The 16,370-nt window shown below is 34.5% G+C and overlaps 1 protein-coding gene across 3 annotated transcripts in view; it reads right to left on the bottom strand.

Moving 5' to 3' along the window:
* Positions 1-12,483, bottom strand: part of LOC105324267 (roquin-2) — a 31,271-nt gene extending 18,788 nt beyond the window's left edge. For all 3 annotated transcript variants that reach the window (XM_034445589.2, XM_034445590.2, XM_066077257.1), the window contains exons 1-11: positions 12,318-12,483; positions 8,813-8,922; positions 7,199-7,514; positions 6,844-7,095; positions 6,222-6,397; positions 5,391-5,591; positions 4,972-5,104; positions 4,511-4,739; positions 2,594-2,776; positions 2,146-2,480; positions 1,398-1,660 (exon numbers count right to left, since the gene is read on the bottom strand). In XM_034445589.2, the coding sequence (XP_034301480.2) occupies positions 1,398-1,660; positions 2,146-2,480; positions 2,594-2,776; positions 4,511-4,739; positions 4,972-5,104; positions 5,391-5,591; positions 6,222-6,397; positions 6,844-7,095; positions 7,199-7,514; positions 8,813-8,887 (2,163 nt within the window). In that variant the 5' untranslated portion in view covers positions 8,888-8,922; positions 12,318-12,483. The remainder of the gene's footprint in view (positions 1-1,397; positions 1,661-2,145; positions 2,481-2,593; positions 2,777-4,510; positions 4,740-4,971; positions 5,105-5,390; positions 5,592-6,221; positions 6,398-6,843; positions 7,096-7,198; positions 7,515-8,812; positions 8,923-12,317) is intronic.
* Between the last annotated feature and the right edge of the window lie 3,887 nt (positions 12,484-16,370).

Raw genomic sequence — 16,370 nt, 5'->3', positions numbered from 1 at the left:
TGTTCTAATAACACACAAATATTATGTACTTTGTGGAAATTTCAACGCCATATTAAAACTTGTCGTGATCACAGACACGAAATTCTCAATAAAATCAGATTCCCAGATTAAATCTTGTCATCAGGATTTACAAAAGTCTATCATCGGCCACCTCACATCCAGACAAAAAAGATAAAAAAATCTAAAAAGCCTGAAATGGTCATTCAGCTAATCGTTGTCCATTATGTCTGCTGACACAGCCTGCAAAACAATATCATGAAATATAATGCTAACCCTTATACAGGGGTCCATCCACGGGACAGGGTAGAGCCACTACCTATCCGATTTACTCTAGTTCTGACTGATTAGAACCGAGCTTGTGGCTCGATCTATCCCAGGTTTCTGTTGTAAATCTGATGAGTATTGGCTCTGAACTGATGTAACCACTCAAAATAAGCTTTATTTTGACTGTTTGACCTTTACTTTCGACATAACTGTTCACTTATAGAGAGCTTTTACAATAATTGAGTTTGTGTTTTGGGGTCATCCTCGTCCCTTACAAAGCTTATAGTGATAGAGACACCAGCTCGTACAGAATTCTACCAACCTCCTTTGCCAGTTTCTCATTTTGATTTCTTGTGCCTGATCAGATAAATTTTCAAGAGAAAAATCATTCTCTATGTAATAACTCATAAGTAATCATCAAATTTTTAAAATAATTACTTTTCAAGTATCTTTTTCATAACAAATGGGCATTTCAAAGGAAGAATTAGGCCTTTAATAAAATAATAATACTGAGACAAAACTTTTAAGAAATTTTCAGGGGTATCAATACATTTCAATTTTGAAATGCACAATCGTCATATCATTGAAAGAATCATGTATGTTAGAGAATGATTTTTTCTGCTAAAAACTTAACTTGTCAGCAGTGATGACGATTTTATACAAGGGGAATCAAGTTTTCGAGTTCAGTCATATAGATCAGCTGAAAAGCTTAAATAAACCAAATTCTTACAATTTCTAAAACTGAACCTTAATACACAAAACTTAGGTACAAATTGATACTTCAAGGTAATTGATTAATAAAACACTTTCCACCTGGTGTATATGACTGGTACAATTTGAAACACCAGTGTATTTTAATCATGTATATATAAAAAAAGATTGAGGAGGGGTAGGAAATACATTTTTGTACAAGGACCACAGAAAAAAATTACAATTCAGAAAACAATGTTTGTTTCTTTTTCAGCATAAAAACCAATACTAGTATTTAAGAATAACAACATGTTTACTACACACATTTTGTACAAATCATATCTTCCTAACCTCAATCCAAAATCTTGTTTGGAAAAGTAGCTTACCCAAAACAAAAGCCGTCCTTTTAAGACAAGGATGTGGCTGAAATAATGTCCACTTACCTCATTCCTGTAGCCCTTTTCCTGAACTGATGGAGCAGACGTGGACACTAATGTGGGCTCGCTGGTGTACAAACCCTGGATGGATGAGCTCGCTCGAGAATCCACAAAGGGTTGCAGCCCTCCCGGATTCTGAGAGTAAGGGATGTAACTCGGCGGGAAAAAGCCAGGCACAAATTGCTGATACTGAACCCCTGGATACTGTGGCTGTTGCATCATGGGATATGGCGAGGGGATTGATGGGTGCTGCATACAACCTCTGTTGACTACAGAAAAACAACAAATCTTTTAAGGGCATTAATCTAACACTTTTGCATATACATGTAACATGCTCTACTATGCCATTGTAAACTATGAAGTTCACATATTTTTTCATTACATATCACACTATTTTGATATCGAATCACCCATAAAGATCCCTGTTTTCCAAACAAGCTCATACATATATATATATCAACTGATAAGGGTGAGAATCTGTAATGTTCCAGGACATTTGCTTAAAAATCTACACTAAGACACTATTACAGAATTAAACAATTTGATTTCCAGGCTTTGAACCACAAACTTATTATAGTCTTTCCTGGGGAATTTAAAGCTTTTAGCGTAATGTGTTAGCAGTTCTGAAAATTCAAAAGCCAAAAATCTCAAAATAATTTGCCAAATTCAAGAGAGCTAAAAGTGATTATGATACATGTATCAATCAAATCAAATATCATAACCAAAAGTTTAGAAGATTATTTATTTAACAAACCTTCCATCTGATACATATCCGAGTAGCCCACCCCCTGCATGTTCATCATCACCGCTCCATTACCCACAGGCACCTGTGAGCCATTGGGGTAGAGTCCAGGCTGTACCATGCCTGGGTGGAACTGGGCATTAGGGTACATCTGGAACTGAGGTGGTACCATTGAGCTGACGTTTGGCTGCACTGCCTGTGCTGGCATGTTCTGAAAGTTGACACTAGGTTGGTGGACATGGGGGCCGGACATAGATGGAGAATCCCCCGTTTTGATGTGCTCTACCATAGACAAGGAATTCATCCCCTGGGTAATGTCCTGTGGTCCAGCTATGACGGGCACTGAGCTACAATTACAGAATTCACCATCATAAAAATACACAAAATGTTCCATATACAATTAATAAACATTATACTACCATCTATGATGTTTTACACACTATGATCCTCTTCTACTGACCTTGGATCTTTCGCCAATCTCTGATCCCTGATGGCGCAATCAGAACTAACACTCATCTGTCGCTGTTTCTCCAGTGAGGTCTTCGTTATTTGATCTAGTTGGACCTTCTGTTTTGCGGTCAAGGTAGAAGTGTCACTGGCTGAACAAGCGTTTCTACCAGATCTTTTGTTTCTGGCTCTGAACCTGATTCATAATATGAAATAAAAATAAACTGCATGTAGGCACAGAATGTAAGCTTCAAATTTTTCACAATTCTCAATTAAAACAATACCTAAATGCACAAGTGCATCATTCTGCCAAGTCTTCTCACTTTAGCATAAACAAGAATATTTTGTTTGATCTTAACTCATTTCATTTACAATTTCTGTTTTATTCTGATTAAAATAAGGCATTGCTTTCACACCTCATTTTGGTACTGAGACAAGGGCCATATAAATTGGGAGGAAATAATGACATTCCGAGTTATTTCAAAAACATTATGTATCAAAAGTCATCATAATTTGGGTCTCTTAATTTTGAGAGGCAATATTATTTGCTATAACATATTCATCTAAGGATCAAAAGTTCCTTTTTTGAATTGGGAGATGTGTCCTTCAGCTTCCCCTTCACCATTCTACTGATTTTAGACAACAAAGAGCCCGTTCATTTACTCACTAATCACTGTGCACAATTAAAAAATATCTTGTTTGAAAATTTGATATTTTTTAATCTTTTTTAGAATACCCTACATTGCCACTGATCATCCTTTCCAACTCGATATATTTAAAAACATTGACTTTCCATTGCAAAAACAAATATAAAATGATCAACACACCCTGTTCAAGACAAAAAAACAATATAAAAGGCCCCAATGAACAACTGTTTGTCACTTTAGAGAGAGAGACAAATCAGTTTTTAAATTGGAAGCAAGTCATTTCTCAAAACACTTAAATAGCACCTGCACAGGTGCAGGGAAATACCTGCTGTTTCATATTTTACCACAATTTTTGATGGCCAAAAATGTTATCTACTCTTTTGCTTGCCCTCTGCGGGCAAAGAAATTGGACAAAAGTCATTATCTAAAATTCCTTAAATTCTTTCATGCATTAGATTCTGGATATTTCTTATTTTTCATTTAAGAAAGAATATACATGTACAGTAAAACTTGTTGAATCCGGATGCTGTGCATTCCAGCATGTTGTCCAATCCGGCAAAATTATTCAGTTCCTGGACATTTTCTTATCATTTTATGTTTATAAAATGTTGTGCAATCTGGATCTTGTCTATTCTGTAAACCCGCCGTGTTGAAAAGAACCAACTACTTACAATACAGAGTCACATTTTACTTTGTAAAAATGCTTTATTCTTTATTAAATTCCCATTTATCCCCGTTTTTATTTATTAAATTCCCGTACATTTATCCATAATTTCTTGCATCAAAACAGTTCTCGTCATTATGTAATCAGCCCCCTGTTGACTTCCCACATAATCAATGTTTATCTAACAATTTCCGGTGATTTATGCACTTGTCTCAAGCCAGACTTCTCAGGTTAATCGGGTGTTTGAAAATTTATCTTGAAAGTATTTCCATCGTACGTATTCCGTTATGCAATTATTGTTTTCCAAATAGGAAATGAAAATCTGCACCATAATTCAATCAGAATTATTCATTTTGCAAGAATAGACGATCAAGACCTACTGCATTAAATACTAAAATTAATTTGCAACAATATGTTCTCCAAACCAGATGTTGCCTAATAAGGCCAAATTTTTCAGAACCACCCTCTGCCAAATTAGACAAGTTTTACTGTACCTATTTAACTTGAACCAAGTCAAATGAATACCTATACTGAAAAATTAATGAGAAAAAACTCTGATGAAAGGAAAGAGAAGAATATATCCCTGGACATGATTATAAGAATGCAAAATTGGATTTACTTTTCCAATTCTTCTTGGGAGTGAGCAAATGTACAGTTAGTTCCCCTTGGACAGCGGCCTTTCTCGGACAAATCTCGACACATGCTTGTTTTGTAGCGGACATTGACATAAGCTGTGTTGTCCACCTTCTTTGACCCATTGCTCTGAACAAAGTCCACCAGTCCTTTCACCACCGTTTTCACTGCTTTCATCACAGCTTCCAAGTTTTCCCAAGATGGCGTTGGTGCATCTATCAAGTAATAAAGGAGTTAAACATCCTACTGAGCTCTTTAACATGTATATCTATTTCACATACTTTCCTTATCTCTAAATTGTTTCATTAATATCTGCTAAAATTGCTTTAAATATTTTCATACACCATTTGAAGCAATGATGGCTTAAATTATCTAGGAAATAGTTTGAGAAGAAAACCATATTTCTGAAGAAAAAAGAATAAACTTTTGTACATGGTTTAGACTTACCGGGACTGGGGTCTATGCTGGCCAGGAACTCGAGGTGTGGGCGGAGCCTCTGTAGATTACATGGGTCCCCACTCCTCTGTAGGGCCACCACTAACTCATTAGTGCTCTGGGTAAATGACTGGGGTGTCTGCAGCTGAAATCCAGTATCGAAAAAGTTAAAACGCACATCAAAGACTGTAAAAAACATAGGTAATCAAAGATAACAACACTCATTATAACAGGGCATCACCTCTTTAAGGCCACCATCATTGTATAAATATATTATGTCAAAATCTTAGTTTTAATTTTGTAAAATGATATGATACAAGAATAATGTAATAGAGTATTTAATTTCATATAAAATCTCAAAGTTCAAAGACGGCACAGAAAGGAATCTTTCAATTAGAAATAGGCCCCATGTGAACAAGTAATTTCCTTACCTTGTCAATAATAGACTGCATGTGTGATTTGTGATTAGTATCCCCATACAACAGAGAAGACCACTGGTCTGGCGCGATCCTCAGCCCCGATTCCATGGCGATTTGTATGATCTGCGAGTCGTGTTCACGCCTCAATGCCTCGTAAGATCGGAACTCTTCCTTGAGCTGCATTAGGGAGGATTCCTCATCTCTCTTTGTCACCTGAAAGACATCAATTAAATACAAATAGGCAATTCAAATTTTAATTCAACAGCCAATGCTCACTAGTAAAACCCCCGCTCTGATATGAATATTCAATTAATATTTAACAAGAAGTTGCGTCCTATTGGTACAAAAATATTCCAACGTATGGCATGCCTAAACAAATGGTATATTAAAATTTTAAGCATCTGCGGTGAATAGTTGCTGAGAAATCCTTGACAAAAATTTGTTTAAAAATTTAGGCTAAAAATAAACAGTCGTCATTTGACAGGAAAATGACGTCCGATTAGTACAAAAATAGATCCAAACATATGGCAGGCCTAAACATGAGTGTGTTAAAATTTCTTGCATATAGTAAGACAGAATGCATAATTTTTTAGGGACCCACCAACTCAAGTACTCATAATTAAGGCAGATGAGTGACAGAGTTCTAAATAAAGATCAAGCACTCAATCAGTAAAGCAAGTTACCAGTTACAAAATACGGATCAATTACTCAACAGGAAAGACATGTTAGTGACAATTTACTGAATATGGATGATGTACTCAATCTGAAAAGGCAGATGATCAACAATATTTATAGACACTTAATGTCAGTAACTTCTCCCTCAGACCTTTGCTAGGTACTGACCTTGAAACAGGAGGCCCTGTACAAGAGCTGTACCACATGGCCTATGGCAGTTTTGGAGGCCTGAGGATACTGCGACTCCAGGCGCTGCACGACAAACAGCACTAACACTTTCCGCGACAAGAGAGAACCATCCTCCAGAGCCAGTAATATCAGCTTCAGAACTTCCTCCTGCATAGCTGAAATAACAAAAACCTTCTTTTTTATGGCTATCGCATAGGTTCGTGAAAGACATATCAGTATTCTCAGGCAAAAGTCTAAAACTTGAAGATTATTTCACTTTACCATGTTTACTGAACAATTCTTCATACTTGATATGAGGGAAATACTTTTACTTTAGACACAATTACTTATACTTCAGAAAAATTCATTTATCTATCAATTAAATGGTAGGCATCAAAATTTTCAATACATGATTATCAACAAAGTATAAATTTCTTGCATATAAAGGTTTATTTTTACTACAATTTGTTATTCACCCACAATAGAAAAACAAATTTTAGAGGCCAGGTAAAGAGGCAAGAACAAAAATAAATTTAAAAAAGTACACGTATATGTTATCTCTCCAAATTCTTAGCTCAGAGTATTGATTTCATTCTAGCATTTCATGATAACCAGTACATACCAGGACCAAGAAACTGACATCCTCGGGCACGCACTGCAGCCCATAGGTTTGATGACAACTGTTGAGCATTCTGATGCTGCAATATGAGTTCTGTCACGGTTCGCTCACCCAGCGAGCGAGCCGCTCGAGCAGCACGAGCCCGGCCCTCCTCTTCCACGAGCTGACAGCTTACAAGGGCGACAACCTTCCTCTGCATGGGCCGACTCAGAATACTATTAGTCCCCGAGGTTAGATTAGCAGCTGTTAGACAACCTATCAACAAAACCCCAACATTTTGAGATCTAAGTATTACAACATGCTATTTTTGATCAACAAAATTTTTATTCCACAACATATAAATAGAAAAAAGATTTACCTTCTTTACCATCAGACATGGGCTTAAGATACAGGGCTATTTCTTCTATACATCGTTTTGCAGACTCGTAATGTTTTGTTTTCTCAGGTATGTGGATTGGTGGTGCTGGCTGCTCACTCTCTGTGGGAATTGCAGCTCCAACCAGCTGGAGAAGAGCGTAGTTGACCGGCAACTCATTGACGTCTCTGGTGATGACACACTGGTCAAACGGACACTTTTTCTGGGGAAGATTTAGCAGGCATGTTCTACAGACTGTGTGACCACAAGCCAGACTGACAGGTCGCCGATCCGTCTCATTGAAGACATTGTAACACACCTGGATAACAAAAGGATTACATATACTTTATTTGTGCAAGTTAAAAAGTGTTACATTTATTTTTCATGACAGAGAATTATATAACTTGAACTCTTATGAGCAATGTATAAATAAACAGTTGAACTTCGGTATCTCGAACACCGATATCTCGAATACAATGGATATGTCGAAGTGATTTTTAGGTCCCAAACACTTAAACTTAAAGATTTTATCCTTAATATCTCAATACTTGGATATCTTGAAGTTTTTAACCAGTCCCATGTAGTTCGAGAAAAGGAGGTTTGATTGTATATATATATATATTTTATGGAATAAAATTGCAGCGTCAAGATTTACTCAACCTCTGTGGAAGGTAAGAGAGAAAACTTTGATAGTTAGCAACAAAACATTGTAAGTGAACAAGAGCGCAGCAAAGATTTTCAAATGCAATTTGAAAAATGAGTATTTTGAAGAGTTTAATTGTGTTAAATTCGATGAGATGTAACGCCACATTTATATGAAATTTTGAAGATCATTGCTTCATCTGAAATAAATGTTTCGCTTGATAGTCCTTTGGAAAACAAAACACATATTAGGTTTGTTACTGACTGACTACGGAAATATATCAGGTTGATCAATCTCATGGCTTTGCCTCACTCTCATTGAGATATATTTCTGTAATAAGTCAGTAACAAACCTAATACTGGGTAAGTAATAATTGCCCACCTGACATAATATACAATCACTAACCTGTAGCCTTCCTGACAGAACAGAACCATAGCCCACCTGACATAACAGAACCATAGCCCACCTGACATAACAGAACCATAGCCCACCTGACATAAAAGAACTGTAGCCCACCTGACATAACAGAACCATAGCCCACCTGACATAACAGAGCCATAGTCCACCTGACATAACAGAACCAAAGCCCACCTGACATAACAGAACCAAAGCCCACCTGACATAACAGAACCAAAGTCCACCTGACATAACAGAACCATAGCCCACCTGACATAACAGGACCATAGCCCACCTGACATAACAGAATTGTAGCCCACCTGATATAACATAACCATAGCCCACCTGACATAACAGAACTGTAGCACATGTGACATAACATAATAGAACTGTAGCATACTTGACATAGCATAATGGAGCCGTAGCATACCCCGATAAATAACAGAACTGTAGCCCACCTGACATATCTGTTGCCTAATTAGCATAATATAAGAACTGTACCTTACCTGACAAAACATACAATCACTGAACTGTAGCACATGTAACAAAACAGCACTTATTTACCCGATACAACATACCTGACAAGACAGAAATTCGGTCCACTGTGGAGCTTGGGCTGGCATATTTTCTCTGTCGTTTAGATGTACAGACATATACTGATCTTGACAGTATGTCAGAAGTAAATTATCTGCGAAAGAAAACAAGCATTAATTTCAAGAAAATTAACACCTTTCTGAGCAATTTTGTAATGTCACCAAGATGTTCAAAACAAAATGTTTTTCATAAAGAAACACATCTCTATTAAACAGGAAAAATATTATTTAAATGCAAAATTTAATGCAAAAGCATATGCTATATTTGAAAAAAAATTGCTAGACATCCATGGCAGTCACTTCACACTGTAGGATACTAAAAATGTTTTTTAATATCAATAATGGATTTAATATACGGAGAGTTTTTTTTAAAATAAAACTTTTAGTACTTTTTCAATTTAATACAGGTACTATTAAAATTCCTATTAGTGTAGATTGATCCATGGCAAAGTTAATCTGTGCTTCTCTCTGTCAACCTGTGCAATTCCATGACAGGACAAAACTGTTTGCTTATGTAGAAGGGCGATAAAAACATGTTGTGGAAATAACCACATAAAAAGTAAGCTGTGCTAACATTATTACAGGTAACCAAAATATCATAGGTATTTTAATAAACAAGGAATAGTTATTTCTGGTGCAATGGTTTTTGAGAAGAAAATTCTTTAAGACACACACCATATTTTCACTGTTTTGTGATTACCTCCCTTTTGAAAACGGTTTCATCCATTATATTAACAAATTAAAATTCCTTACCATAAGTATTTCTTGTAAAAGTTTGGTTAATTGGACAAGTGGTTCTAGAGAAGAAGTAAAAAATATGAAGAAAAAAACCCAGAAAAACAGGCCGACGTCAGACAACAGGTGATCAGAAATGTCATTTGAATAAATCCACTCAAGTGAACTAGAAATGATACATGTACTTGCAAAGAAATTTACAACAATAAAATAAGCGCTAATGTAATTTTTACCCTAGTTAGACTTGTTAATTCTCTCTACGCATCTTATTGTCAATATATAAGAATAATGTTATTACAAACAAAAAGTTGACATTTCCTACCAATTTACCAAAGGTCTTACACCCACTGGCCAGGTGAAGTAATTATGGCTTTACAATTCTTTCAAAATTTCCTGTGTACGTCTATAATATTTTAAGTCTTGATAAAACAGTTGCCCATACACCTTTTCTGACTGATTCTTCATATTCAAATGCCCACATGGACAATTAGAAAAATGATGAATAAAATTTGATTTTACCAATTTTGTCTGTATGTTTCATACTCTCCTTTCAAAAAAGTTTCTGATCCAAATCAAATGCATTTCACAGCAAAGCATCTGGTGGGCATGATGTTACTAGCTTAACTTAGATTCAGTTTGTCAAACCAAAAGAAAATTACACCAGAAAAAAAACAATTGTTTGGAATTGTCTTCCACCTCATGAATTTTTTTTTTCATCTTACATATTAGTTCAGTTATCATCAAAATTCTGTGGATCAAAACATTTCATCTCACCTGATGTTCAAAACGACCAAAATATATTAAAGAATTATGCGTGGTTCTTCCAATATGTGTAAATTGTTTCACAAAGGGTTAGAAATTCTAAAGAGAAATCCTATAAAATAAACTGGTGTAAGTGTTCAAATTCAATCTTAAAGATTTGACTTGCATTTCATAAATGTTTGGTTGTGTTATTTCAGAGCAACACTCTTGCATGTTTCTCTTTTTGAAAAAAAAAAACAAGTACCATAAAAATAAAAATTGAAAAAAAAAAATTCCATTGTTTATTGAGATTTAAATTTTTTATCAAATTTTAATTAGTTAAAATTCAATTTGAAAAATACATGTAAAAAAGAATTTCATCTCTCCCTCTTGGGTCTGAACACCCCCAGGTGGCAGTTCCAAAGATGGCCTTATGATAATGTACTGTAGTTATCTAGACCTGACAGTGACAGTAGCTGCAGGACTGTAGCTTCGGATGAACGACCTGGGAGCTACAGTGCCTCCCATAATAAAAAACTGCAATTTACTGCACACAAAAAAAATGCGCTAGTTTTGGACCGATTAATCTCATTTACGATCACATTCTGTACAAATATTAGATCCCAAAAAATTCCTCTGACATTTTACTACAGATACATGTATCGTCACTTCACTTGCCTCTGATATTCTTTTAAACACCATCAGCAGCCCTGTAAATTAAACTGGTGCAAGTTTGTTTACATTTAAAAATGGCGACTCTCGATCTCGACATAAATAACATACTTCATTTTCCGAGGTCGGTTATTATTTTTAAGAGAAAGTCTGAGGAAAGTAAAGTGACGATATCAGTAGTAAATTGGCTGAAGAATTTAATGGTACTAATTCTTTTTACAGAATTTGTGTGAAAATAAGGTTAATAAGTCTAAAACTAGCGCAATTTTTTGTGTGCAGTAAATTGCAGATTTTTCCTATGGTAGGCACTGTAGCTCCCAAGTCGTCCATCCCAATTTTTCCAGACCGGGAGCTACAGTCCTGCAGCTAGACCTGACAGATGAAGAGAACTAGTATGATAAGCAGAAGGAACAATTTCAAATACAAATATCTAAAATCCTCTGAGTATTTTCTTCTACAGCTAAAGAAATGGAATTGTTGTTCACACTGCTACATGCAAAACCCAAGATCCAACCACTTTAAAGCAATCTAACTGCATATGAATATATACAACCTATTGAAACTGCTTTGAAATTGGGCATTTTAACCACAAAAAAAAGTTTGCTAAATCTATTCAAGTAATTAATATAAATAATTACCCTATACCCTTCCATTGTTGAATATGTCTTATTTATTAACAATTTTGAAAGGTTTACCATGTGAGGATTATTATTATCTTCCTCAGTCTAAATAAAAAATTTAAGAGACATTCAAAAAGAGAAAATGCATGGATCATACAAGCTATAACGGTAGCAAATATTGCAAAGTGTTTATACCTATCCCACAAAATTACTTTCATACCAGCATAAACCACTGTAGAAAGCATTTTTCTGCTTTTGTTGGCAACAGAGGAATCTCAGGCAAATGAAAACAAGACAAATAAAGGTACACAACTCCTCACTCTAAAGAGAAAGTTATAATTTCACTTTCCATCTAATACACAGCAACTTTCTACATTTTTAAGTTGAAACATTCTTTAACACATATCGTATTGTAACATCATTGTCACATTGACATGACTGTCAGTTCACCTCCATAATCTCCCTGAACGGTATAAATTCGATTCCATTATTTCTAAATAACTTATGTACCTTATTCTTGGCTCATTTACGTATCATTTACTTACGATTTTGGTCATTTGTGCCCATTATATTGAATTTTATTAGAGGTCCCATTACACTGCGTACTTAGGGACCCGGATTACTCCTGTTCATAAACATTGTGAACAGTACTGTAAAATCAGGATCTGACCAGTTGTTGTCTGTTCAACACTCTTTCTCTCTTTGGCCACCTTCTCTCTTACCTACTTATCACCATGAATGGTTGATGCGGTGCCATACAAAAAGCTTCTTATAAAACGAAGCCTTTGTATCCCAATCATTGTTTTAAAACTGTACAATTTAAAAAAAATCATCGGTGTTCTTCAATTTTCACCCCATTTTGTTCTTTAAAATATGGCTTCTACGCATGCGCGCAATAGCTGCGAATTCGATCCCGATTAAAATTAACGTTATATTTGTAGTTACTTAAGTCATTATCAAAAGTGTACAACACTTATGCGAAGTATTTCAAGTTGTATTCATACTTTAAATAATGTAATCTACATTGTTACTGTTGACAAAAAAAACATGGATTAATTGTAATATTTATCTATGGAGTTAATAACTAGGCTTTATTTTGACAAAAACCAAGGAAGGTACCACTAACTACTATATTCATATGTACATGTATGTCTGCAAAAGAAAGACATAGTTTGGGTTATGTGAAATGATTCACCTATAAAGTTACAAATATTTCCTGTTGAATTGACATTTTCGGTTGTACATTTAGAACACCCAGAGACTTAATTGATTGGTTGTTTTTTTCAAAGATACCGCTGATAAGACCAAGGGGAAAAATTATCTCGTGCGCACCATAGATATCAATAACTGTATCAATACACAAAAACAACCTCTGTCAAAGTCTTTATTTCAAAAACAGAACTATTTTGTGAACAGTTCTTAACTTGACATAATCTTCCTTCCGTTGGTACCGTTTATAAACTATACATATTTTGCAACCATGTCTTAAAAAAGACTCAGAATACTCTAAAAAAAAAAATGAAAAGTGAAAACCCACTACATATTGAAAATATCATTTTAAATTTCAACAAATGAACGTTTTAGAAAAATCAGTAATGCAGGTCCGTAAATGCGTGGCCAAAGTCGCATATAGCGATTAAATACTGCACTTTGTTGGGACTGATATTGCTCAGTGGTTGGAGCATCAGACCTTACATGTATATAACCTTATAGAACTAGGCTTTTTAGGTTGAGGGTTCGAAACCACCGACACAGGAGGCGATATTTTTTTTCCGCAGCGTTTGCTAAAATATTCAAACTAAATAAAGTTAGACAATGTGTTTTTGTTAGCTTGTTTTATAAAATTATCAAAGATATTTAATTGAAAATAAATAAACAAACAAACAAACAAACAAACAAACAAACAAACAAATAAATAAATATACATGATATTAGTCAAAAACCATATTTTAAAGTGTTTCAGGTACATTGAATTGTTGTGTTATTTTTTAGAAGAGTTGATACAAAATATATTTTTCACCTATTCATTTGATTTATTTGCAGCCACTGGCAATATATGACGTCAGAAGTGACGCTATTTTTATAACTCAATCAAAATCAGTCAAAATTTGATATTTTTTAAAACTCTCGTTTGAATGGAAAATATAGAGCGACGCTTTGAACAAGAGTTAACTTTTTGTCACTTATAAGTACTGAATAGATACATCTTTGGTGAAAATATTGTGTTTGTTCAATCAATCGTTCAGTGTTTTCTTCAAGAAAAACTGCTTAAAAACCAGCCGTGTTATGCTAAAAATTCGAAAATGGCGGAAAAAAGGCACACTGTATCATGTCATAATTTTAAAATGTGTGCACTTTATTCAAATTCAGGATTATAAATAAACTTCAAATGTATATCTGAAAAGAGAAAAACAAAGTTAAGAATTACAGTATAATAATGATGTTCATTCAAGGGGGCCATTTTAGGCTCAAACCATATGGTCCTTTGAAACTGTATTTTACGAGTAAAACAATGAACATTTGCTGTATATTATTTTCACATCTACTTTGATTTGAAATACGACACAGTAAGAAATTCTGTATATACGGCAAAGTGCAGTCATTATACATAATGTATTGCGTACATTTCTTTTTTTAATTATTTAAAAATTTTCAATTAAAAGCCCCGTTTTACATTTTTATGATTCGTTGAAATATCTGGAAACCCCAAAATATTTCATGCTAGGCATATGATTATTCTTCTAATGCCCGTTCGTAGTACATTTAATTAATGTATGGGCTGCGAAGTTGAAAAAATTCAAATTAATTGGTTTTTCTCAAACCATACAATTGTATATATACATTAGATGCACATCACTTGTTTTGAGTGTGTATAAAATATAAGCTACAAATTGAATAAGATCCCATTGTGTATAATCTTTTAACTTTGCATTTTTAAAGTAAAATTGACGTAAATTTTATAATTTTGGGTGGTAAGTCTTTGTCTGATGAAAATGTAAAATATTTTAATGTAAAGATATTTAAAGCGCACAGTTCACACTTTCATATCCGAGTATGGAAGATCTAATTAAACTAATTTAATAAATACAAAAACTTTGAAATATTTAATGTAAGACGTTTCTTTGTACAAACATTTATCACATACATGTTATGGAAAATAAGCATTGATTTGTGTCCCTTGTCCTATTCATGTATAAAACTTAAACGCGTTTCCGTCGTTCTATTTCTTTTATTCCGATTGCGTAAGCCAGTTCCCAATCTCCGAACATGCCGACCACACTTTAGCATCTACTTATTGATAAACATTGTGTCTTGTATTATTGTATTATCGGAAAGTAAAAAAAAATTGGAAATTATATTCAATACTTTTATATGGGTTTGAACTAAAATTGCAGAAAGTTTATAACCTATGTAGCCTGATAAGAAAAAAACCCACCAATAATGTTATATTTCTTTCTTTAAATACTAATGAGTTACTTCACATACATACATGAAGATTCAAGTGGAAGAATAATAGATGTAGTGAACTACGTAGAAACTTTTAAAGCTTTGACTCTTAGTAAAAAAAGTTTCAACGTAATGTTTTGTTTGGAGTGACCTTTGTCCAATCAGATCGAAGTACATATATAGCATCGATAATTTCCTGCTGGTTAAAAAATCATATTCCCAATGTTTCATTACACAATGAATACTATAAGTACATTTCCGGCAATTTTATTCTGTCAAAAATATGATATAAAATTTCTTTGCATAAATTTGATTTGAAAGATAATACGATGAGAGAGAGAGAGAGAGAGAGAGAGAGAGAGAGAGAGAGAGAGAGAGAGTTAAATAAATTAAAGGAAATTTATAATATTATAGCACCATGTCCCAATTACCATTGTCCTTCATTTGTTAACAACATAAGGGTCTATTCATTTATATAATAGTAATAAACCTTTGAACAATTTCAATAGCATTGTATTAACATTACTATTCAGGAATATGAGATGCAAACACTACGCCAAATAGGATCTAATAAAATGGATCCGTGACACGCAAGGGTATTTGTGAACTTTTAAGTTCTGAACATTTAGAGCTGGTTATACGCAAAGTGATGAGTACTAGTTCGTTTTTTTTTTGTGAACATGCAATGATTTTCGTACATTTGTGTAGATTATGCACGCACAACTCATTACACAATCCATACTGTCTTTGTTTGTATACAGACGAGTCGTGTACATATAACCTGTATTTAACCATTAGTGATATACGAAATATAGATACCACCGTCGGAAACCTACGGTTGATTACGCGTCGTTCCTCTCTCCGTGATCATGGTGATGGAGAGAGGAACGACGCGTGATGGAGAGAGGAACGACGCGTGATGGAGAGAGGAACGACGCGTGATGGAGAGAGGATGGAGAGAGGAACGACGCGTGATGGAGAGAGTAACGACGCGTGATGGAGAGAGGAACGACGCGTGATGGAGAGAGGAACGACGCGTGATGGAGAGAGGAACGACGCGTGATAGAGAGAGGAACGACGCGTGATGGAGAGAGGAACGACGCGTGATGGAGAGAGGAACGACGCGTAATCAACCGTGGGTTTCCGACGATGTGTAGATATATGTTCAATTATATATATATATATATATATGAAAATGAAAGCGCTTAAGCTATATTGAACGTTTTTCGTGTTTTCTTATTTAATTTATATATATATATATATATATATATATATATATATATATATATATATATATATAAAACACAGTTCATTCATGCTTATACTCT

The sequence above is a fragment of the Magallana gigas genome, chromosome 2 (assembly GCF_963853765.1).
Source record: "Magallana gigas chromosome 2, xbMagGiga1.1, whole genome shotgun sequence".
NCBI classification, from domain to species: domain Eukaryota; kingdom Metazoa; phylum Mollusca; class Bivalvia; order Ostreida; family Ostreidae; genus Magallana; species Magallana gigas.
The sequence above is the reverse complement of the archived record's forward strand: the minus strand, read 5'-3'. Positions and strand labels throughout refer to the sequence as shown.